Raw genomic sequence first — 25342 nt, 5'->3', positions numbered from 1 at the left:
TGTACATGATGTAGCAGTTTGTTTAGTGACCTCCTGTCCCTCACTGACTCAAACATCTCCAAATTTTTTACAGCCTTGCGGATGAGTTTGTTGATCCTGCTGGCATCTTTGGCACTCAGGTCCCCCCAGCAGACGACAGCAAAATAGATGGCACTCACTACCACTACGCACAAGTACCTGTATCTGTCCACTGTCCCCACCTACTCACCCATAAGGTTGAATGGCCTAGTCGCAGTTTATTTCCTCCAGAAGTCAACCACCATCTCTTTTGTCTTGTTGACATTCAGAAGGAGTCTGAATGTCCTGCCCACCCTTAATACACCCAACTAATGCAGTGTCTTCTGAGAGACAGTTACCAATCGAGGAGAATGTAGAATTGGCGACTCCCATCCTGAGCAGCTTTTCACAGAAGTGGCTTGATGGTATTAATGGTATAAGTCACTGGAAAAATCAAAGAATATGATTCTCACAGTTCAACCAGTACTATCCAGGTAAGCATGCTGCAACAGGTAGATAACAGAATCATCCACCCCCACCTGAAAGATGTTTCACCTGCAAGCTAAGCTGAGCAAGAATCAGTCTCTCCAACACCTTCATAACATGACGACAAGGCAACTGGGCTGAAGTCATTAAGGCCAGAAGAGGTGGCTTTCTTTGGAACCAGCACTAAACATGATGTCTTCCTTACCATCGGTACCTTTTCCTGGAGCAGATTCAGACTAAAGAGATACTGCAGAATGGCTGACTGCTAAACAGCACAGGACTTAAAGGACCCTGAGACTGGTGCGATCAGGGCTTACACCTTTTCCTTGATCCCCTTTTTCGATTAGTACCTACTGGGATCCAATCGGCATGGTTCGCTATGGTTTTCAGGGTTTTCCATTAGTTCATAGGTACCAGGTACTTTTTTAGTACCTGCTAGCCTGGCGTTCCAAGCGATCCGCCCTGTTTCAAACAACGCCCTGTTCCTCTAGTCTGACGATAAGCCATAGAGCAGGCAGCATGTATATTCTTGCATCGATGTTCACCCAATCAATTACTTATTTTTAAAAACTTGCTATATCACACTGTTAGAAGTAAAAGTCTTGAATTTATAGAAAAGTATGAGTATTAAAATATAGGTACATATTAAAATATATTATGGAAATTCCAAGTGAAATCGGTCCAAGTGCTGTGCAAGCCAAGCCAGTTAGTATTTTTCTAGATCTGGACCAAAAGCTACCAAACCTAATTGTGATATAAACCTACCAAAATTAAGTTTTAAAGTTTAGATCACGGAAAACAAATTGTCCACTAAGTACCCTGAGAGCAAACAGTGGTTTGTTAATTACTATACTTGTTTCTGCTGTTAGTTTTTTATTCCAAAAACATGGCAAATAGTGAGTTGTATTTATGTATATTTCGCCATAATAAATATCACTGAACATATCATAGTAGTATATGACAAATACATTAACATAGTGTTCAATGGAATACAGAGGTACAGTATTACATGAACAATGGTGTGGATGTTTCAGCCAATCAGATTTTTCCCGGAGGGCGGAACTGACTTGTTGATCGGGTGTCGATTACCACTGCGCAGCCGCAGCCCGTGTGACGAAGATGGTGCTCATCAAGGAATAGTGAGTGTGAAAATGTTTTTAAAAAATGTTTTTTTTAGTGCGTTTAGTGGGGTATTCAGATCGGTCCCACATTTGATTATTGAGAAGTACGCATGTGTGTTTCATTTAGCGTTGTCGTTCGCTGTATTTTACGCTCCTGTAGTCTGTAAAAAGCCAGCTTCTGAGCAGGTTGGATCAGGACGTGGATAACGGGACCCACCGGTCTTTTTAAGGCGTTGCTAGTACAAGCTACAGTTAGCTTCTGAGTTGTAGATGCAGAGGGGATAATTAGCTTCTTAATGAAAACGAGTTACATAAAAAGGCTGCACCGCTCACACATAAGCCTTTTGCACATTCAGCGAGTTAGTACTACTTTGACGGTTTGCTGTATTGCCAACGTGACTGCAGCTAGCCATGTAGCAGCGTGTTATATCTCTGAAATGCCGTTACGTTAAGCTTTGGTCCCGTGAGTGAGAGATTAAGGGTCCTTCTGTCGGATTTACCATTTATGCTAGCTGGCTAAGTTAGCTGTAGCGGCTAGCATGGCAATTCTCTGACAACCGAGTTTATTTAAAAGTCCACAATCAGCTGCTAGTACAACTCATTGTTAAAGCAGAAGAGAGCTTATTGTTAGGAAATAGTTATGCAGGGTTTATTGTCTGTACTCCCCCGTACCATACGTCAGCTATAGCCTACAAGCTAGCATGGGGTTATGGAAGGACTAACTACTTTGCTGTTAGTTTGTTGCGCTAGTGGTATAAAGTTAACCCTCTAAAACTGGGCAGCTAACACGAACACTATATTAATGATGCGTAATTGTTAAAACAATTACTCTTAATATTTCTGCCCATCAATCGGGTGGATTGAAACTATGCAGTGGACGTTTTCATTCTTTCTTATTAAATCTAGCATTCACTGCGTGGCTAACCTGTGTAGCCTACATATAACGGGAGGCTACCTGTTGTTAGGGGATAGCACAGAATGGGTTCGATTCCATACAGTACTTCAGTATCAGAGCCAGGACTATTAATATCTATAAAAAATTGTTGGTTAAAAGCAACTAACGTAGTCTCACGGAGGGAGAAACAAATATACTGGTTACTGAAATTAATCTTTCATTAATGGCTTATATCTCAATATATTAAAAAAATTCCTAAACATAAGCTTGTGTTGTTACTGGTTAATCACGTATTATAAAATTCTGAACTGATTGTAGTATGTATCTTCTTTTCTTTTTGTTGCTGGATAATGCAATTTTAAATAATTTAAGATTTTTAGTTTAAAACAAAACAAAACAACCTTACAGCTTTAATGTCTTTCAGCCTTTCATGACACTGAACATTTAGCCCATGCAAAATTGGTGTGATGCAAAAAATAACTGTAAGCCACTGCCACTGGTAAATGTGTGGTACTTTTGATGTTAGACTTGATAGAATTGAGTCACAGATGACTAATATTAATGCTGTAAGGCTGACCTTACATTTTGATATGTTACACTGGGCTGGTTTAGCCCACTGCCACGTGTGTGATTGTATACGTTGAACATGAGCATTAATTATGATGTTTTTATGTCAGGCATAATTACTTTCTTAGTACAACCGATTTTCGGTACTAAATAATACTATTTATAAAGCAGCTTTGGTGCAGTTATTTCAATTGACTTTGTGAAAAATGTGCAATGTTGGATTTAACGGCACATGTAGCAGTTCTTCCTTTGCTCAAGAATCTGGTTAGGCCCTCTATTCGTTAGCAGAGCAAGGACTACCTTCTGCAGCTACATTGCCAGACAGTTGCACTGGAGAAGCAGCTGAAATATATAGATGATCAGCAAATACAATTTGCTGAAATTTCAAAGCGATAGTTAAGGGATGTGCATGTGCATATGAATACAGAGCTTTCAGACTGTGGGAAAAAAATGGTAGAATGAATTTCCACTTAGGATGAAAAGATGCCTGTTGTATCACTGTAGGACCACTGTAGAAATTGATTTTTTTTAGTCATATTATTACATTTAAGAATCCTGACATTTTAAGGGATTCTACATGAATATTTAACTGACTATTACTAATTCATTCTATAACTAATCAATTCATTTACTCATTATTTTAGCTATAAATTTACACTGTTATTTGTTGTAGCAAGAGAAACAAATAAAGCTGCTTATAATTCAAACTTTAATAAAGGTTGTGTCTGAGCACCAGAGTACTTGTACTGCATTTGTCTGTGATGTCTGAAATTCAAGTATGTCTTCACAAGCCAGTTTGGCCTTTGGCCTTTTTAACCCAAGAAGGTCATTTTCAGTGTAGACCACAGGTGTTGAACTCCAGACCTCGAGGGCCGGTGTCCTGCAGGTTTTAGATGTGTCCTTGATCCAACACAGCTGATTTAAATTGCTAAATTACCTCCTCAACATGTTTTGAAGTTCTCCTGAGGCCTGGTAATGAACTAATCATTTGATTCAGGTGTGTTGACCCAGGGTGCTATCTAAAACCTCGAGGCCTGAAGTTCGACACCGCTGGTGTAGACCTTTTCGCTGCCATTATTTTTTACACATAGTGAGTATTAGTCAATGTAAATACAGTTTGGGGTTATGATTGTTCTTTGACACTAAATGCTGAAGATTTAAATATATGTTGTAATGTATTGATTATTGATGTACTGACAAAAACTAGGTGAAAATGAGCAAATAAGTCACCTTTAATGATTGCCAGTGACACAACTTTTTGTACCTTTGAAAATTGCATGCATTATGCAAATTATGTAGATATTCTGAAGTATAATATTGTGTAGCACACAGTAGTGTTTATATACAGTAGACATTGAGTACACAAGAGAACACACACTTGATTAATCAGTAGATGTTTAGGTAAAGGGTGGGGTGCTAACTCTGCCAGTCTAGGAGTATTTTTTATTAATGAGGACATGAAGATCTAAGCAAGAAAGAATTCGTTACTGTCTGTTTGGTGGTTTTCTTCATTTTGTAATTAAGCTGCAATATGCATATAATAGTTCAGGTCTAGTAGCTCTTATTTTAATACGTTTAAGGTTAACACTAGAACTACTACTACTAAATTGTCTTGAAACATTAGGTTTGTCAAATCTAGTTTTTAAAAGGTAACTATTTAAGTTTCAATTTTAGTGGGGATTACAGCTTAATAGATACACAATATCTGATGGTAATTTGGGGGGTTTAATGATTTCTTACAACTCTTCTTTAGCTAAGATGAAATGATTGTACAGAATGTATCTTTTATTGGCTTTAAAAAACAGGAACTGGTTGCAGAAGTTTGAAATTATTTTGGATTTTTACTAATGCATTCAATATTTTATTAAATGTCCCTTAGCCAACTGCACCTTGAAAGATGTTTTTGGTAGGCGTTAACAAGCATCTAGCATGAAATTGGCTGAATATTTGATCACAAGTTTTGATTTATTGAACCACTTGGGAAAGTGGTTACACATCTGAATAATTTATACTCATGTACAGTTGACCCAAACACGACAGGAAGGTTAAACTGATGTGCAGTTGTTTAGAAATGGCTCATTAAGATTCTGGAATGGACTGTCCAAGCTCCAACCTCATGCCTAACTTGTGAACTATGCCTAAAAGCTGGATGAAACAAACTAATTTAAATGAAACCATTTCTGAGAGTGGCCAGATATCCAGCCAGAAACTTGTTGATGGCTACCAAAAGCATTTGGCCAAGGTCCAATTTGCTAAGGGACATTTAACCGAGTATTGGTGTGGGTGTATGTATGCACTTGAGCCTGTATGTATTCTTTGATCCTGGGTGGGTTAGAGAAAATGCAAAAATAAATTCAAACTTGTGGAACCAATTCTTGTTTCTTTTTTTAGTACAAGTTTCTAGGCAACCTGGCATGCTGCCATTGTTGTTTGATATTAATTTCTATGGGGTTAAATGTCATTTTCATTGGTTCTAGGTCCCACATACCCCAAAATTAATCATATGACCCCCAGTCCCCCCAAAAAACAACAACAATAGAAAAAGTCATTAAATATGAGATGTTTTTTTTAATGCCTACTACAGCAGATTTCATCAAGTGACAGCCTGTAACTTGAAGCCAACTTGAGTCATTAGATGTGACAATAAAAGTGATTTGATTTGATTTGATTTGAGAAATAGTTTGTGTTTTATCCTGATCATTGTCTCTCTGTGCTGCACTTTTAACCCCCATCTATTGTCATCAACCTGCTGGGCAGGCGGTCAATACAGACACCCAAGTTTATGAATGCAATAACTCGAGAACAAAGTGGCATAGGAGTTTTAAATTGATACTATAGGTGTATCTAGGGCTGTTCGATATAACGATATATATTGGATGACGATATAAAAACGTCTATCGTTTGTTTCATGGTGTCGCAAAATAAACTATTTACGGCAATATTTTTTTTCATCGTTTTGATGGTCACTCTAGTGGCTATATAAATTTCTTAAAGTTCTCTCTTTCTCTTATATTTAATATTACCACACTACGGACGGACAAGCACCTGTTTTTATGCGTTGTGGTTAGCAACAACGACGGTAACACCATCGCGTGTCCGCTTGTTTATGTTCCACATAAACCTTTCACAATAAAGCTCAAGATCCTGTTGAGACTTTTCAAAATAAACTGAATCACGGGAAAGAGCAGATTATTTACGGATGAGAAGTAAAAAAAAGACGCCATGTGCTAAAAAATAAACCTTAGAGTCAAACGTTAGAACAAGCTTTTCCCCGAAGCATGCTGTGTAATAAATACTCACAAAGAAAACGGCGGCCGTTACAACTTATGTCTAAAAATGTATAGTTTCATGCATCTGTTAAAACACTCGACTCCAGCTACATGACGCGCAGCTGGAAACACTTCCCGCAAGTCGAGCTGCCCGAGAGTCACAGAATTTACAGAAAATGTTACATTTTTGTGATTTATATCGTTATCGGGACGATAGAATTCTTATATCGAGATATGAGATTTTGGTCATATAGCACAGCCCTAGGTGTATCTACTAAAAATATTGTACAAGTTAAAATCTCAGTGACCTCGACCTTAAGGTCACTGAGAGTTCTCTGTCACGTTTTCTGAAAATCTTGTATATGTGAACGTAGGATTTTGAAATTCGGACCATAGCTGCATCTGCTAGGTGCATCTGTTTCCCCTCACCTCGGAGGTTCTGGCAGCAGATGACCTGTTTCTTCGAAACAACGTTCCTCCTTCACACTGTTATCAAGTGCTTGCTCATAATTTTATCAGAAAACTATTGCTACTTAGTAATTGGAGTTCAGCTACAGCCATATACTATACTCAGTTACTCACTGACGTGTTAACATTCAGACTGGTAAACATTTATAGCAAAAAAATGTTTTTAAAGAAGCAAAATTTTAGGAATGTTGAACCATTTCATAAAAGTTTCTAGGCAGTGGCATCTGTCTCCTTACAACCATCCAAAAGAGTGTTTAATCCTTAACATTTGATCAGCTTGGTTCTATTTTAAAAATGGAATTTTATTCATATTTTATTCATATCTTTTATGTCTTTAACCTATTTGTTTCTCTCTTCTTTTCCTGTCATATCCTCCTTACAGCCGTGTAGTGTTGCCAGTCTCTGTGGAAGAGGTGAGTATTATTGCCTACATGTTCTCTTAAAATATATATGGGCATATTATTTAAATTCACTGTGCTATTGTTATATTTTGATAAAATAGAGGGAGTATTGTGTTTGTCTTACACAGAAAATGTTCATCCACGCTGGCTTTAGTCTGAACCTCATATTAAGACAAAAAGCCTTTGTTAGAGACTACTGATGTTATTGGGACAGGCTGTGTGTTGCAGAGATCAGAGTTACACTGGGGTGTAGACTCAACCTTTTGAACTGCATTCTGGCTGTTGACTTAACAGCAATGATGCTTTTATGCTCTTTTTTTTTTTTGTGTGTGTGTAATCTCAAAACTAGACTTCTGTTTAGTCTTTAATAACTTTCACTTCTAATGGAGGTTATTATTGGGATTCTACAAGAAATAATTGTTTTGTTGTGTTGTTTTTTTTCTCAACACAGTGAAGGATTTTCTATATGAGTCTGTTTGGGTCTTTTTTATTAGTTTGTTACTGCTCGTATTGTGAAGCACATTGTGTCAAATAACCATTAATATCAGGATGGTGGACTTCATTAGGCATACAAGTCCAAATAAAGGGACAAAGTTTTTTTGTTTTTGTTTTTTAAAGATAAAATGTACAAATATAAAGATGTTATTGATGGGCTTGTAAAAATGTGTTTAAAACCTTTAAGTGTACAACTCAGTGACTGAAATGCTGTTTAAAATGTGGCTAGACTCTTGTAAACGAACGTGCAGCCCAACATTGCTTTTTTAATGTACATTAATACAGACAATTACTTCCTATGTTGGTTCTAGTTGCTGTTAGTGATACTCCATCTTTGCACTTATGTGCCTTCACAGGCTTCAAGGGCCCACAAAGCCTTTCGCAATCCTTCCAGTTAATCTAAGGATTTTTCACTGTAGTCAAAGCTGATTTCCACTCTGTCTTCTTTGTGTTCCCATTTCTTGCAGTATCAAGTAGGGCAACTGTACTCTGTGGCTGAGGCCAGCAAAAATGAGACAGGAGGAGGAGAAGGCATTGAAGTGCTGAAGAATGAACCCTATGAGAAGGATGGAGAGAAGGGACAGTACACACATAAAATATATCATCTAAAAAGGCAAGGCTTTGAAATTAATTTTCTTTCGTAGAGGAATGAAGGGGAAATTATAGGGTCCTCTATAAGAGACAATTAGTCTGACCTAATTACTTAAACACTCAATAAGGATGATTTGTTTGATTGACAGGCTCTGTATATGCAAAGTTCTTGTCTGTTCCTGGTTTCATCAACTCCATTGAGCTATAAGATGCAGGCATGATCTTGGGAAAATAGGCAGCATTTGGACGCAATACGACCATGTGGCCATCAGGAGAGAACTGTGTGCAGGAGGGATGCACAGACAGTGCATGAAGGTCACCCACTCGCTTTGCCGAATCCAAAGCGAGAAGTAATGCAGTCTTATATGAAAGAAATTTCACATCCACAGACTCAATGGGTTCAAACGTGGGGCTTCAAAGGGCCTCCAGCACCAAAGACAAGTCCCAAGCAGGGACACTGGACTTAAGCACGGGTCTCAGCCAGCGAACTCCTTTCAGAAAATGTATGGCAAGCGGATGTACACCTGGTGTCACCCCGTCAAAGCCAATATGACAAGTAAATATAGCTGCTAAATAAACCTTAATTGTCGAAAATGAAAGGCCCTTATCCAGCAGCTCCTGCAGAAATATCAAAACATCCACAATAGAGCACTGAAATGGGAGAGTATGGCGGACCTGGCACCATTGCTCGAAGGCTCGCCATTTGTAAGCATACAAGCCTCTAGTAGATGAGGCGCTAGTGTTCTGAATTGTCGCTATCACACTAGGCGGCAAACCCTTGGCAATCAAGTTTAACCTCTCAGCAGGTAAGCACGAAGACGCCACAGATCCTGGCGCAGATGAACCACTTCTCCTCCCGCCTGAGAGAGGAGGTCCCTGCAGAGAGGAAGCTGCCAAGGACTCGCTGCTAGCAGGCTGATTATCTCTGCATACCACGACCTTGTGGTCCACCAAGGGGCCACTACAACAGAGAGAGAGACTGCTGATGCACTCTCTCTAGAACTGGAGATATCATTTCCACTGGGGGAAATGCATACAGGAGCACGTGTGGCTATTGGTGCGCTAGTGTGTCCATGCTCAAGGGTGCATCATGGTCCATTATGGAGAAGAACAGGGGCCAGGGAGTATTTACCCTGGAGGCAAAAAGATCTACTTGAGCCTTACCAAATAGATCCCAAATCTGAGCTACTATTAAAGGGTGTAACCTCCATTCTCTCACCAGAGGACACCCCCCCACCCCCCCACCCCCCCCTGTGAGAAGGTCCGGCCCAAGGTTCCGGTGGCCCGGAACATGGGTGGCTCTTAGAGACAGAAAATGAACACTGCACCATAACAGCAGAGAGCGAGATAGCGTCAACAGGGGAAGAGAGCGTGTACCCCCCTGCCTGTTTATGTAGGATACCACTGTTGAATTGTCCATCCTGACTAAGACATGCTGGCCCTCCAGGACTGGACGAAAATGTTTGAGAGCTAAGAACACTGCTAACAGCTCTAAGTGGTTGATGTGCAGCTCGCACTGGGCTGTCGACCAGATCCCTCTCACTGATGCAACCCTCGTACAGCGCTCCCCACCCTCTTAGGGAAGCATCTGTGGACACCACCTTGCGAAACAACACCCTCCCAATCCGAGAGCCCTGATGCAGCAGCCCGGGCTCCCTCCAAGGACAGAGCGCTAGCATGCAAGACGCAGTTAGGAGGAGACATGATGCACACAGGCGGTGAGAGAGAGTCCAGCGTTGAAACGCTCTCATCTTTAACAGTCCAAGTGGCACTACGGCGATCATAGATGCCATCATGCCCAACAAATGTAATATCTGGAAACGGAGTCTGCGTCCAAGCTGAAACTGAGCGAGGCAGTGATGAAACGCGGCCAGTTTGTGCTCCGACAAATATGCGTGGCTGGAAAGCAAGCATATTTCCAAACCAAGGAAAGAAATCTGCTGACTTGGGATAAGCGAGCTCTTTTGAAAGTTCACAGAGAACCCCAGTGTCTGAATGTGTGACAGAACCAGCGACAGCTGTGTCTCTGCCTGCTCTCTGGAGCAAGCTACGAGAGCCCAGTCGTCTAGGTAGGCTAAGATGCGGATGCCTGTCTCTTTGAGGGGCACTAGCACTGCCTCGGCACATTTCGCAAAGGTGCGAGGAACGAGTGACAGCCCGAACGACAGCACCAGGTATTTGTAGGGCTACGCCCTTGAATGCAAACCCCAGAAACTGCCTGTGTTTCGGGTGTATAGCTACATGAAAATAAGCATCTGTTAGATCGATTCTTGCAAACCAATTTCCTGGGCCAACTGCACTCAAGAGCTGTCTGAGTGTTAGCATCTTGAACTTGTACGTTCGTAGATACGTGTTCAAGACTCGCAGGTTGAGGATGGGCCAAAGCCCTCCCCCTTTTTTCGGAACAACAAAATAACGGCTGTACCAACCTTTGTCTGTCTCCAAAGTAGGGACCACTCGTCTTGCTCTTTTCTGCAATACAACTTTATTTCCTCTAAGTATCATGGCCGCTTCGGTGCCGACAGTCGTGTTTACGACTCTCCGGAAAAGAGGCGGCTTGACCCTGAACTACAACCGGTAACCCATGGCAACGGTTCGCAGCACTCACTGAGAGGGGCGCAAGCCCACCACTGAGGCAAGTGAGCAGCCATCTGGCTGACCTGGCTCATTCTGCCTGCAGGCTGAGCATTTGTGATTGTTTGAGAATAAACAACACTCTTTATTGATTGTAATATGGGAACATGTACATTCATCCATTTTGTTGGAGGCACCTTTCCTGGGGCACAACAATGAAAAACAGGTGGAACACTTGATGTGGTCACCTGAACATTTACAACTTGAGGCATTTTGTGTGCAGGGCGTTGTGCTTGGGAGACAGTGTTAGGAAAGTGCAGCGCCTTCTGGGGCTGACAACCTGAACAGAACTTAAGTGGCACCTCTTGGGCGGCAACAGAGGGGTAAGAGCAGCGTCTTCCTGCCCCTAGACCCCTCGAAACCACAACTAGGAGGGCTGAGGCTTCTTCCTCCTGGGCGTCAGGTCCTGCCGGGGGTCCGAGGGTGGGCCTTTGGTCTAGGCCAACTGGCGTGGAGCTCGGGCTGGAGGATGTGCCCCCGCTGGCGGCACACCCACTACAGCAGTGGGCACCGGTCTCTTGCCAGTCGGCAGAGGAGCGGTGGGCCTGTGAGAGCTAGCTGCGGGCTTGGACTTCGCCTAATGATGATGTTGCGCAGAGCTTCTGTCTGCTTCAGTCGAGTCTAGCCTGAATGGCTTCAAGTGAATGTCCGAATAACCTAGCCGCAGACACTGGTGCGTCCAGATATACAGCTCTGTCCCTATCCGGGACGTCAGAGAGGGTCAGCCACAGGTGCCTCTGCGCCACTACTGTCGATGCCATCCGTCTGCCCAGGGAAAGCACTGCACAGTGCAGAGGGTGTAATCCATGGCAACTCTGACCTTGTTAAGAAGAGGTGCCAGCGGTGCTGTCACCAGGAACCAGGCACATCACCTGGTACGTCTGGAGCATGGTGATGGCTCCATAAGGGGTGGGTTAGCTAAGCCAGTCTCCTTGGTGCCGTCGCCCTCCATGCACTGTCCATAGTGGGACAAACCTCTGTCTACCTGTCATCACACGCAGGTAGACAGAGGTTTGTCCCATGATGCCGTTAGCTGGCAGACAAAGTATGGGAACATGGGAAGGCGGGTTTTGGTCGTTGCGGGCTCCGGAGGGAGGAAAAAGCCTGCCAATTGAACGGCTTCTGAGCTGTCGGAGGAGAGGGCCAGTCCAATTGCAGCTTTTCAGAAGCACGGCGAAACAGGGGAAAAAAAGAGAAGTGTCATCGTTCCCGACCGGCGCAGCAGCGGCGGCATATTGGGACAACAGTGAACACTCCTGCTCATCCTCTGACAAACCATCGATGTCCAGGCCGATGTCCAGCACGCCATCGTCTTCCTGCATGGTTCCAGCTCATCATCAGCTAACCCATCACCGTATTCCATGTGGTCAGCCCAGCTAATTGCGGGGACATCGACCGGATAATCCTCGTCTTCGGACTCTGATGAAGCCAGGGCTCCAGACTCAAAAAGGAAAAGGTCATGCCGTGCGACAGCCGTCCCTCCCAGCACATTTTCCACAAACGTCACCTGTCTTTCCGGGGTCGAGCGTCGACAAAACCCACAGGCTTTGGGCTCCATCAACGGTCTCCTAGCGTTGACGATCGCCAGGCAGACAGGGCAGGCATCGTGCTGGTCACTTTTGTGCAAAGAGAAACCACACCCCTGAGGACAGGGGCGAACAGAAGATTTCTGCTTTGCTCGCTTCGGTTAGGAGTCTATTCCAAACCGCAAAGCCAAACGCTGTACAGGAAAAACTCGAAATTAGCGCTCTGCGGGCAGCCTACACACCAACTGCGCACTGGAGGCTAACACCAACAGGGGCAGTTAAGCTAAGTTCAAGTCGGCAGACAACGGCGCTAACTAGCAGCAGCTAGCTAGACCAACTCAGCAGAGGTGTTCTCAGCGAGGTGAAGAGCGTAAGAACTGAGGGATGACTGTGATGAAAGCGGCTATATGTGCAGGCGGGGCCGTGCGTGTGTCATCACACGTCATCTGCCTTAAAGGTGTGAATAAAAGTTTCTTCAGCCAGGACACGCGAGGGTGTGATATCCAATACTTATGTGTTGTACCAAGTGAATCGACTGAAAGGGAACGTGAGAGCTGGTCAAAAAGTTACAATTTTTTATCACTTTAATAGTCTAAGACTAGATGTATATGTGTTAATTACTTTCGCGCTGCAAGTGATGCATTTAGGGGACTGTTTTTTTTCCCTTAGTTTAAATGAAAAGTCTAGTCCCTCAACTGAAAATAGATAAAATGTGCATAAAGTTTCAGGCTTTATGTCAGATGTTTAAACTTATTTTGTCCACCGTATGTATATTGTATGGTCTTTGTGATTATGTGATTACGGGAAATGGGTTTGGGTAAGAGCTCTAGACATGTACAGCATTAGAATTGATTAAATATTTCAGATAATAGCCATTTACAAACAGAGTTATTATTAGTTTTAAAGAGCGCAGTCGGCTCCCTGTTACAATGTTTTATGGCCTTTGAAAGACACAAGTTGGAAAGTATAAGTATTGTCTAATTTTCTCTTTCATAACAGTAAAGTCCCGGGTTACGTGAAGATGATTGCACCAGAAGGAGCATTAGTTTTTCACGAAAAGGCTTGGAATGCCTACCCATACTGTCGCACTAGTAAGTACACGCAGAAGTGTGCTTGTGTTATTTGAATTGCATTAATGATAAAATTATGGCAAGTAATTTGTCAGTGAGGAAATATGCAATTGATTCACTAGTAGATGCTAGTGACCAGTTACCCACAGCCCTTCCTGTCTCATGTTTCCCTACCAGCTGGCTTGCCAGCCAGGCTGCAATTGTGGAAGTCCTCTGTATGATTCAGATGTTTTCCCCAGTATTTCACCATCCTGGACTGCAGCTGACAACAGTAGACCTTTTGATTCAGAGATCCACTGCAAGTGGGAGAATCACTCTAACCAGAACTTGCAGCAGGTGGAAGGCTGATTCATGCGCTGCTATGACCAACTCATCGAGGCTGAGGAAGAAGGACTACCAGCTGCAGTCCGAGACAGGGAAATTTGAGAGATCCATAGAACAAGAGCCTCGTATTCCTCTATTATTTACTACAAAATACTTGGCAAATAAATTGTTTGCACAGAAGAAACTTAGACTTGTTATTATTTAATAGTTTTGATAGTGCACTTAGCCACTACAGAAATAGGCATTTTATAAATGCATTTCAAATAATACTAAAAATGTACAGTTTTTTGTTAATTATTTGATACTGATGCTCTTTTTTTTTCTCTTTTCCTTTTTACTCTGCAGTTGTGACGGTGAGTTACTCATTACCTCTTTTTGGAGGTTTTTTTTGTTGTTGTTAAAGGCCTAGTCCCACCAGAAAATCCACCCATTAGCCATTCCATGTCCTCTAGGACAGGAGGGGTCTAACACCAAGTTAGATGATCACAGCTCATTTTTATGCCAGGAAACTTCCACAAAGTTGAGTTTGATGTGACATCTTCCACTACCTGCTTCAAATCCTTTAACATAAAACTTAATCTACAATTTTCATTGACATATTTGTTTAATTTTTATAAGGCCAGTTTGCATTTGCATAAAGTAAACAGATATTACTTTATGTATGCAACAAATGCTCATCAGCATATGCCACAAATATTTGATCCACTCTCTGTTCCTTGATATTTGCTTCTCTGTCCTTTTGATGTTTGAAGTTCAGAGCCCACTATTGCTTTACATTACTGGCAAGTTAACTAGCGTTACTAATATTAAAAATAGACCAGAGCTGAGTGGTATAGCATCACCAGTGTTGCTTTAGTCTGATTGGTTAATTGGATTTAGCTGCAGGTTTTACGTCTCACAACCTTCCATTCATAGTGTTGTTGGTACCAGCCAAGATCAGCTGTAACTGTCAGTGTAGGGGACCTGCCTGACTTCTGAGTGACAGCTTGTCATTGCTTCACTTCAACAAATAAAGAATGTTATTTGTCTCCTACTTTTCAGAATGAGTACATGAAGGATGACTTCATGATTAAGATCGAGACCTGGCACAAACCTGACATGGGAACAGTAGAAAATGTAAGTGAAAAGGAATGCTGGGGGTATCCCAGAAGTGCATTGAAATTCTGTCAAATGAGAGGGGGAAGGAAAATCTATATAATATTGAGAAATGCTGGATAGTGCGGGTTGAAGTAAATGTTTAGACACCTGAGAAATGTCCATGATTTTTATGTCCCTATGTTGAGATACAGGCTCCTATTTAAAAGCCACAAAACACAGGCTGGCCAGCCTTATGTTGATAAATCTTTCTGTCATACACTTGCATGATAGAAGGGTCCAAGTTAGAGTTTACACGGCAGTTTTGAATTTGCATGTGATTTGATTTAGACTCAACAAATTTGAATGAAAAACAAATGCCTCTTTTTCTCCCTGTTTTGCACTGAAATGTTTCCACTTTGTTTTCTTTATGCAGGTCCATGAACTGGATGAGCAGACGTGGAGGACTGTCGAAGTCGTACCCATAGATATTGCAAACAAAGAAGAAGTGGCCCCAGGGGTGAGTCTTGATTATGGATGATGTTTAATGAAGATCTCCTATAAGCCACAGATTAAGAAGTTAAAAAAAAAAGTTTAATAGACCTGAATACGGGACAATATTTTTGCTGGAACACATTTCTTAAAAAAAAAAGTGAGGGCTTTATGGGGTTTTTTTGTTTTGTTTTGTTTTTTTAACTAGAAAATTATGTATTTACAGTTGCTTATGCAGGTAAAGCAGCTGTGCCTCAGGAGTTTGAGTGGGTCAGAAGGTTAGGGGCTTGATCCCTGGCTACTCTAGTCTGCATGTCAAAGTATCTTTGGGCAAAATGCTGAATTCAGAGTTTGCCTGTATGTATCCATTTTAGTGTGACTGTTTGTACATGTTAGAAGAGTGCTTGACTAAAGAATAAAAATCACTTATATGGATGTGTGTGTGATTGGGTGAATGAGACTTGTAAAAAGCTCTTTGAGTGTTCTTACAAGTCTTTGAGTATAAAAGCAGTACCAGTCCATATCTAATTTACAAAGCTTTGAATTAATTTGTTTTCAGCCTTAAGGCTGTTTTTTTTTCCACATTATTGTCCATGTGCTCTCCACCTCCACAGAAAGTAGGACTGTGGGAATTTAACCTACACAGGGGCTATGAGATGCTTTCGTGTATGGACCTTCGAGAGAAGGCAACAGAGTGATAGACTCTGCATAGTTTGAATGCTGATTGCTTTCAAAGGATATCTGAAAGGGACCCATCACAGGAGAGTAGGTCCATTAGGTGTCCATCAATACTCAGTTTCACTTCACTACAAAAATAAGTTCTTTAGCCTGTCTATGTCTACAACAAAATCAAATGTAAGGATCACCAAGAGCACAAACAGGACTATATTACCTGAGGGCTGTACTATGAAGATAGATTAGTTGGTTTGCCAGGTACCAAACTTTTTAGTGTCACAAAGGTGGTTCTCTTTTTACCTGGCTGGATCACCATGATAACATTAATTTGATTATCACATGCTCTGTGTTGTGATGATCAGCTCACCAGATAAATGACTTTGTGCAGGATTTCCTTACTTACAGGTAGGGCAAGGCAATATGACCAAAAAAGTTTATCACGAGATATATATTTGAAAATTTGCGATAACGATATAACTTGACGATATAATTGATGCAAGACAAAATACTTTACAACTCCACAAAAAGAGGTGGTTTGGAACATGAAACTGCAGTAAAAAACAGTCAGATAAGTCTAACTTTACTCACACAATTTAGTTATACACACACAATACGATAATATTATGTTGAAGTACAGTTCGTATCACTCCGCGAGGCTCCTCACTACGGTAGCCGTAATGCTCCGACAATCCATCAAGCAGTGCAGCGTCACAGCTTACCAAAGTCGCACTAAAACATTTTTTAAACAGATTTTTGAGCGCCGGACAAAAACCAAAGTTGCACCATTTTTACAAACCAATTCTGTTTCATCTGTTTCATTCAACGATTTGCTTTTGCCCTTCTCATTCTCTGTCGCCGTCATGCTTTTTCCACCATGTGTGTATGAAAACAAAGGCTCTGCGCATACGTGTTTTATCCATATTCTATCGCGATATTTCATTTTCTTATCATTGCCTAACATTATACTGGTATTACCATGAACAGTATAATATGGCCCAGCCCTACTTACAGGATTGTTGCATTTTGCCATTATATTTTCATAAACTTGAATAATAACAATAGTAATAACATTTGAGAAAGTGCTTTACAGTTTGAACACCTGGAGGCAACCACTGTTGTGGATTGGCACTTTATAAATAACTTGAATTTTATTGAATAAAATCACACATTAAAGACAAGTTTATATGTCCAAAAGTGCAAAAACACAGTCAAGCATATGGTTTTATATTCATTCCTGCATACATACTAACCTCTGTCATTAGCACTGAAAACAACTGAAAGAATAAGTACCAAAATATCTTGTTTTTGCTCTGTCATCTGTTATCTGATAACATTTGGAGTAACTGATTTGGAGTAAATTGTGCTCGCTTGATTCATTTTGTGCAGGAGAAGAGTCAAATTATGTTCAAAGCTACACAGAGCTTTGTACACAGCAAAATCTCCAGTGTTAAATTAACACTAGAGAGTGTCTATATGGGTCCACACCTCTGAGTGTTAAATACAACACTGTTGAGTGTTAAATTAACACTTTTGACAGTGTTATATGTTTAAAAGTAACCTAGTCAGTTTTGCAGATTAACAATGGCTAACACTGAGCAGTGCTGATTTTCTAACACTGGAAAATAACTCAAAATGTTAGAAATATTCCAGTGTTAGAAAACCAGCACTGCTCAGTGTTAGCCATTGTTAATCTTCAAAACTGACTAGGTTACTTTTAACACTGTCAACGTGGCCTCACAAAATTATCATGACCACAACGACCGTGGATGGACATTGCTGCTCAATCACAGCTGCCTGATCAATGTTTTTCATTAGCAATTTAGCAAAGTTGATGGTGGCGGTGTGCATGTCTGTGTGCGTGAAAGACAGAGGGAGAAAAAGGGAGAGCGAGCGACAGATTTTCTGTTATAACCTCCATGTTATGGACGCACAGTGTCTGTCTAACCCCTGCGAGTCAATCGTGCAGTTTGAGTAGAAGCTGAATAACGCGACTGAAAAAATCGCAGTGTATGTCCAGCTTAAAATGTTCCTGTTAAAATTCCTAATTCTGCTATCACAGTATCCCAGCAGATGGTTTTATTATTTTCTCCCTGCATAATCTATTCATTTGTCTTTTGTGTGACTATGAGCTATGTCTTTTGCTTCTGTCAATTTAACATTTTGTCACCGTCTGACTTGAAAGGAATGCCCTTATAGTTTGTGTTATTAAATAAACTATAAATCTGTCTTTTGGAGCAGCTCAGTAATCCATTGGGCCATCAGTTAGAACATAAATCATTGTACTTCTGGTTGAAAATTTTAAAGGTGGTATTAAGGTATTGTCATTGAGGTGGGTCTCGATTGTCCCAGTGTTTCTTATACTGACTCCTGTAAAGTAATGACTTAAGTGGATCAGTGTGGAGGTCAAGGCTTAATCTAAATGTCCATCTGCTCCAGCTATTCGCCACACTTTCCCAACAAAGCTAATGGATTAAAACAGCACAGTAAACCTTGAGCTCAGGATTTAGGGCATGTAACAGAGATACGTTCTTGCTCTTCTTCAGTGTTACAGGCCATCCTGAACTCTGCTGAAAGGGTAGGCTGGATTCAGTGTGACTGAGACAGCAAGATTTAGGGCATGTAACAGAGAGAGAGAGATTGTTGCTCTTCGTCAGTGTTGATATATTGGCAGGGTGATATAGCGGCCTATATTGGCAGTTTAACTGATATATTTGTGTCTGGATTTATGACCAAGAAATGAAAATTAAAAATGTAAAAAAGAGACAGGAACAGCACCCTTTAATACTCAGTGTTGATATTCCATAGTTTATCCACTAGATGGGACTCTGCATCTTCTTTGTTGACAACACATTTGGGACACCACAAACAGAACAACCAGCTAGCAACGTTTGGTAGAGGGTAAAGAAGTAATTTCAGGGATATCAGATTTTTAATCGCCAAATATCACATTGGTCCGAAAAATCGTTGGGCTCTAGTCTGTGTAGTATCTGCAGTCTTCAAAGAATCGTGCCTTCTCTGTGCTCCTGCAGCAGACAAGTTGATGTTCTGCAACATTTAAAGATTTCTTTTCCTTTGACTCTCCTGCAGGACTATAAGCCAGAAGAAGACCCTGCGCTTTTTCACTCAGCCAAAACAGACAGAGGACCTTTAGGCCCTGAATGGAAGGTACCAGACATGGACACAGAATCTTGCTCATTTTTGTCCTTTGTTTCTTAATCCTAATCCTGTCTTTATTTATGCTTTTCCTGTGTGCTCTTTGCAGAGTGAGCTGAAGGCAGATTGTCCTTACATGTGTGCATACAAACTGGTCACTGTCAAGTTCAAATGGTGGGGTCTGCAGACCAAAGTGGAAAACTTCATCCACAGGGTAACATATGCTCTCCTCTCTCATCAGATAAAGGAGAAGTCTTATATAGTCTTTAAGTATTTTAAGGTCACTGAGGTACACTACTTTCTTTTTCTTTCTTTCTTTCTTTTTAAAAAAAAAAACATTTAACTTTTTTAGTGTTTTTATTATCATGATAAGCTTTTCAATTTATGTCCTGTCTTTGCATGCTAGAGTTGAGTGTGGCTTGTGTTTTACACAAGTGTGATGAATGTGACATAAAGACATGAAGGAAACAAATCTTTCTTGCTGTTGGTCACTAAAGCACTTCTGTATTTTGGAAAATCTGTCTTTATTTCAGCTGCTGTACAACCTTTATGGTATTCTTTTTTTTTTCCATTTAAATGTCTGTCTGTTTTCCACAGCAAGAAAAGCGTATTTTCACCAACTTCCACCGCCAGTTGTTCTGTTGGATTGACAAATGGGTGGGTTTGACCATGGAGGACATCAGGCGGATGGAAGAGGAGACTCAAAAAGAGCTTGAGGAGGTAATTAACTCAAACAGAATCCAATCTGAAATAACTGTCCTTGTCTCGGGGTAGTTTAAAGTTGAAATGACATACAGTTGTCTCCATATTTAGAAATGTTTGGAAATCTGTGGTAATGGTTTGAAATATTTGACCGGGCTGTTGGAGAAGACACAACATGATTCGTGTTCGCGATTTAACCCTTTTGCTCCTGAATTTCACATTAGATGCGTCAGAAAGGAGATGTTCGAGGCACCTGTGCCACAGATGAGTAGAACCCCGTTGCTGTAGGTCTGACACTAGAGGCAGGCTGAGTAAGTTTCATCATGAGTGATGGTTACACTGCATGGATCAGTCTCCACTCCATGGCTTCAGGCTGTTGTCGTCCTGCTGTTTTTAACCTATATCTGGAACCAACCAGTGTTCTCTTGTCTCTTACACTTTATATCCCAGTGTCATTTTTTTCATTCTGACCTTCCTCTCCTTTTATCCCTTTATCTCCTTTATCTCCTTTATTTCCTATTTTTATTTTTATTTCTTTAAATGTGTGGATTTCAGTTCTTAATTATTTTTTTGTATTCATGACAATCAAAACTAGAATGAGCGTTAAGGCTGTCGATGAGGATTCTTAATTATATTCAGCAGCACTACCAGGGGCAGTAGGTACCTCTGAGGGACATATCCACCTACCTGGTAAAGCCAGCTATATCAGGTAGATGGATATGTCCCTCGCAGAGAAAGAGCATGTTGTAATTATGGAATATAAGTAGGCTGCTGTCAGCTGAAAAAAGGCAAAACATATTAATAATGTTTGAGGGTTTTTCTTCTATTCAGTAATTTTATGTTTTATGACACTTAATAACAGCAGCCTAATTACATATATTAGCTAGCTTAATGGTTGTAGTTTTTCTTCAAAATAAAACTCTCAAATACTTAGACCCAATGGGAGTGTAATTAGGTCTGAAATAATTTAACAGCAACCGCGTGGTAATGATGGCAGAGTGTTCACAAGCCAACTCCACAAAGACAGATTTACAGTCCTCTCTTAGGCAGTTTTTCAGATTGAATTGAATTTAATCTTTTTTTAATCAAATATTCATATTTTAAACACTTTAATCTAATTATTTGGCATATTTTGTAATGTGTTAGTGGGTGGGATGTATTTTTAACACATATTTCTGTTGAAATTGACACACCTACTATACAAGTAGTTATGTCTCTGAATGTAATGCAATATAATTTGAACCTCTGTGAATGGGGGTAACGAAAGGTAATAAGTGAAAGTTATAAGTAAAAGAGGGTTTGCAACAAATTCATGTAAGACAGAGATTCTTCTCAATATCTATGACCAATACATTTTAAACATTGTATGTAAAAACCTTCAATGATAAGATAAGGAATAGGATTGTGATCATTTTCATTTTCCCCCTCCTGCCTGCTACTGTTTGTCATTTTCGCTCACATTTTAAGATTTTCTTTCAGCTCCCATACCTTCACGTCAGGCACTTTCATTTTTCCTCCTCATGTTTTGTGTTTGTGATGCTTATTGTTGTTTTTTTTTCTTTGATTTTTGGAAGTCGGCTGCATGCACATTGCTCTTTACTAACAGACTTAAAACATCAACAGTTTGGCAAAGAGAATTCTTTTGTGTTTGGCTTAGCCATATGTCAGTTTTCTGCCTCTCATTTAGGTCTAGTTTGTGTACATTGAACTAAAATATGTGAACTAAAGTGGGGCAAAATGTTTATTTTTAATGTTATCTGTGTTTAAAAAAAAAAAAAACGTTGTTTAAAAAAAAGTTTAAGCATCACTTGACTTTTTCCACACATTCAACACACAAGCTGACTACTGCCTTTTCTTTTTCATTCAGCTGCGTAAAACAGGTCAGATTCGAGGCACCAGTGCTGCTCATGAGCAGTGAGGCAAATCAACCAAACCCTGTCACGATGATGTCATCAGAGACATGTCCACCACGCTGAGGAAATGGCCCTGATTGTCGCCTCTTCGCTTCCTGTCTCACATGATTCATTGGGGGGTTTGAAATGATTGGTTAACAGTACTGTACAGATCCTACCCCCAGTCACAAGCCTCCTGTTCACTCAGAGAAGAAAAAAAAAAAAAAAAAAAATCAAAAAAAGAACAAAACAAAAAAAAAAGGTTTTGCATTCATATAAAAAGAAAAAAAAACTTTGCACAGATCGTAAATTGCCTGATATGTAATTGTTAGTTGATTATTCCAATGGGCTTTGTTTTTATCCAGGTGTGTAAATGGTGACTCACAAAGTCAAGCCTTTTAAATTCATTAGAATGTTTTTAGCTACACGTTCCCACACAAATTTCTATGAGATGATTGAAGCAGGTATCAGACAATTGAATTCACCACGTTCTCCTTGTATTATAACTGTCTGTCTCTACTTTAAACCTCGTCTCTCCCCTCAGTATTGTCGATATACTTGTCCTGGTAAAAGGTTTTTCTCGGTTCTCTGCCCTTGTTCCACTGGCCCACTATGTCTGGCCTTTTTTTTCTTCTTTATTTTGAATTCTCAGGCAGATCCATGCCTATTTTTTTATGGTTTAAAAGCAAAGATGATGCTCATGCATGATGGGTAATTTATTTTTGCCCACCCCTTTCTTCGACACAAGTGCATGTGGACAACAGCAACTCCTCACTTTTAAACTGTCGCTGCATGTCTACAGCCACTGCAGTGCGTGTTGTGTGTGTTGTTTAGAGGGCAAGTCAGTACCCTCCACGAGAGTATGTACTTTACACCTCTGTGTTGGCGTACGCATCTGTGTGCTTGTTTGTGTTTTTAACTGCCTTCACTCTTAAAACTGTCAGTCTGGGGACTGAGATGGTTAACATTCAGCATAAGATCAAGGCTTCTGAGTGCTCTCACACCACCAGCAGCCTCTTGAACTTTGCCTCATGCTGTCGCTGCATGGCCTTTCTCCTTGGCTAGGGCTTTAACTGGAGGACCGTCAAACCTCCCCAAAAGCTTCTTCTTGGTTTTTTTTAAATTTTCTGTTTTAGATTTAAATGAGGATGAGAGTCTGTGCACTGCTGCGTGCATGAATCAAGGTAGTTTTTTTTTTTTTTTTAAATATCTTTCTCAAACTACTGTTTCCACTCTACTGACAGAACAAATGGGTCCAGGCAGATCTGCCATGTTTGTTACAGATGTGGATTAGCTTAGTTTTTTTGTTTGTCCACCCACACACACAATTACTTTTTTTTTTTTTCTAAAGCTTTTCACCTAAGTTAACTAACTACAAGAAGGTAGTATAGTATGAGGTCGCACTGCAAATTTGACTCTTGCAGTGAGCTAGTCAGAGCCTCATCTAGAAAATGTGTTGATCACTTCCCTCTGTCACAAACTCTTTTTTCTGGCTGCATGGACTTGAGGTTAGAGCAGTGTATCACAGCACGGGCTGAGTTTTTTTATATATATATTGAAGTTAACACAGATCAGGTCAGGCTCAATGTAAAATATTTAGGATGTTTTTTATGATGACGTAGTTTGGTTAAGGCTTTTGATCAGGTGTGTGTGTGTGTGTGTGTGTGTGTGTGTGTGTGTGTGTGTGTGTGTGTGTGTGTGTGTGTGTGTGTGTGTGTGTGTGTGTGTCTCAGAATTTGTAGGTTTTGATAGAACCTATCTCTGTGTGTTTCTGTTTAACAGGTAAAAGAGAGCCTTTAAGTGTACTTTATAAAAGGCCCGATTTTACAGATAAAGCGCTCATCAGCATTGTCAGGTTTATCATTTAATACTGTATTGCTACAAGTAACTCTAAGGAAGTTGGAATGTCAGTGGAGCACATAACAGCTTTGTGGATAGCATGCTGCTAAAGCAGAGCAAACTGTTCACGTCTTGAACTGTACCTCATCCATGCTTATGAATGTACAGCTACACAGATAAAGGGATAGATTTTACAGGATGTTAATAACTCCGGGAGCACTGACATGTTTCACACCTGTACAAACATGACATGGACCTGTTATATCACCAGTACGAGGACAAATAGGTTTAACAAAACAGCTAATTTGCATGCTCTTTTTTTTTTTTTCTTTAGGTTTTTTTTCTCTCGGTTTGATCTCTTGATGCTTTTAAGAAACTCTTGAATTGCATCACACAAGAAGGAAGTGGCCTCTCCCAAAATCCAGCTCCATTCAGCTTGACCTCTGAATTATATGACGAGGAGTGAAAAGCCTGAGTTTGATGACGGGAGTTGCCTTTTGTAGCATTACCAGTGATGCCAGGTATGACTGTGAGGGGAGGGATAGAAGCTTAGGGAACAGACGGAGTCAAAAATACTGTTTTCTTTATTGTAATCATGAAAAAGCATCTGCAAAATCTACTGTTGTTTTTTTTCCCTCTGTTTTCTTTTTGTTTGTTTTGAAAGACAAAGATTCACAGTGTATTCAGTCTTTTCTTTTCTGATAAGGCAAAATTCAGGGGAATTAGTAGTGAATGTAATAAAAATTAGTTCTTTTTTCCTGCAGCGTCCAAGCTGTGACAGAAGGTCTAGACAATGGAACATAACAAAATATCTAATAAATTTAAAAAAATAAGCAAATCAGTTCTGTTTATGAATCATTTGTGTGTTTATTTGTGGGGATGATATTCCCTTTTATTTTGCTTTTTTTAAGCTTGCCATACAATAGATTTTGCATATCTAATCAATTCAGTTGGCCAATCAAGAACATAGACTTTAAGATAAGATGGAAATTGTTGACCTGAAAAGGGTAAGCCAGTCCAGAACATAAACACCTGAAATGGCCTACAGGGAGTAACTGATTAAAAAACTGTCCAGTAGAATAAAGTCTATCAGAAAACAGCCTTTCTGGTGTTGGATTGTATCACCAAACGTTTTTGATCAATTTATGATCTCAGTTGCTGGTTTAAAGTTTTACTGTTTATTTTGTAAATTCTGGTTCCCATTAGAGTCAAAAAGGATGATAAAGCAAGGTTTAGGGCAGGGCTAACTTGTCATTTACAAGTTTCTACCATATGGAATCCACCTCTCTCATCAAGTCAGGTTAAAAAAAGATGATTAGCATTGAAGTTTGGAAAACAGGCATTAACAATAAGGTGATGTCACAGTTGCTATGGTGTATGATCAAGACATCTTATAAATGGTTAAATAAGATGTATTGCAAAGATTTCAGGGTTGTTTTTTTCATTTTGTTAGACTAAACTGGCAAGTTCACCAATTTAGAATTGTACAAAATGAAAAAGGCGTCTGAAACCTTTCTCCATTCAATGATGAATGCTTATATTAAACATGATCATAGTCTTAAATAATAGTTAGTGTTTGCTGCTGTGGGCCAAAAGCCAACATAAACTTTGACGTTAATATATATATGCTTCATGCATGTATCATTTGGCAGAGTTATAACACAAAATGTA

General features: G+C 40.3%; 1 protein-coding gene across 1 annotated transcript; it reads left to right on the top strand.

The window, feature by feature from the left end:
* The first annotated feature begins 1498 nt into the window (after positions 1-1498).
* pitpnb (phosphatidylinositol transfer protein, beta) lies at positions 1499-24334 on the top strand. Its single transcript, XM_080876312.1, has 12 exons — positions 1499-1622; positions 7186-7216; positions 8167-8312; positions 13450-13541; positions 14190-14197; positions 14886-14960; positions 15355-15438; positions 19173-19250; positions 19348-19452; positions 19836-19958; positions 20165-20251; positions 21808-24334. The coding sequence occupies exons 1-11, from the start codon at positions 1603-1605 to the stop codon at positions 20210-20212; spliced, it is 810 nt and encodes a 269-aa protein (XP_080732438.1). The 5' UTR covers positions 1499-1602; the 3' UTR covers positions 20213-20251; positions 21808-24334.
* The last annotated feature ends 1008 nt before the right edge of the window (positions 24335-25342 follow it).

Source organism: Rhamphochromis sp. 'chilingali' (genome assembly GCF_963969265.1).
Source record: "Rhamphochromis sp. 'chilingali' genome assembly, chromosome: 2".
In the NCBI taxonomy this organism is placed as follows: domain Eukaryota; kingdom Metazoa; phylum Chordata; class Actinopteri; order Cichliformes; family Cichlidae; genus Rhamphochromis; species Rhamphochromis sp. 'chilingali'.
Note: the sequence above shows the minus strand (reverse complement) of the source record. Positions and strands in the feature narration are given on the sequence as shown.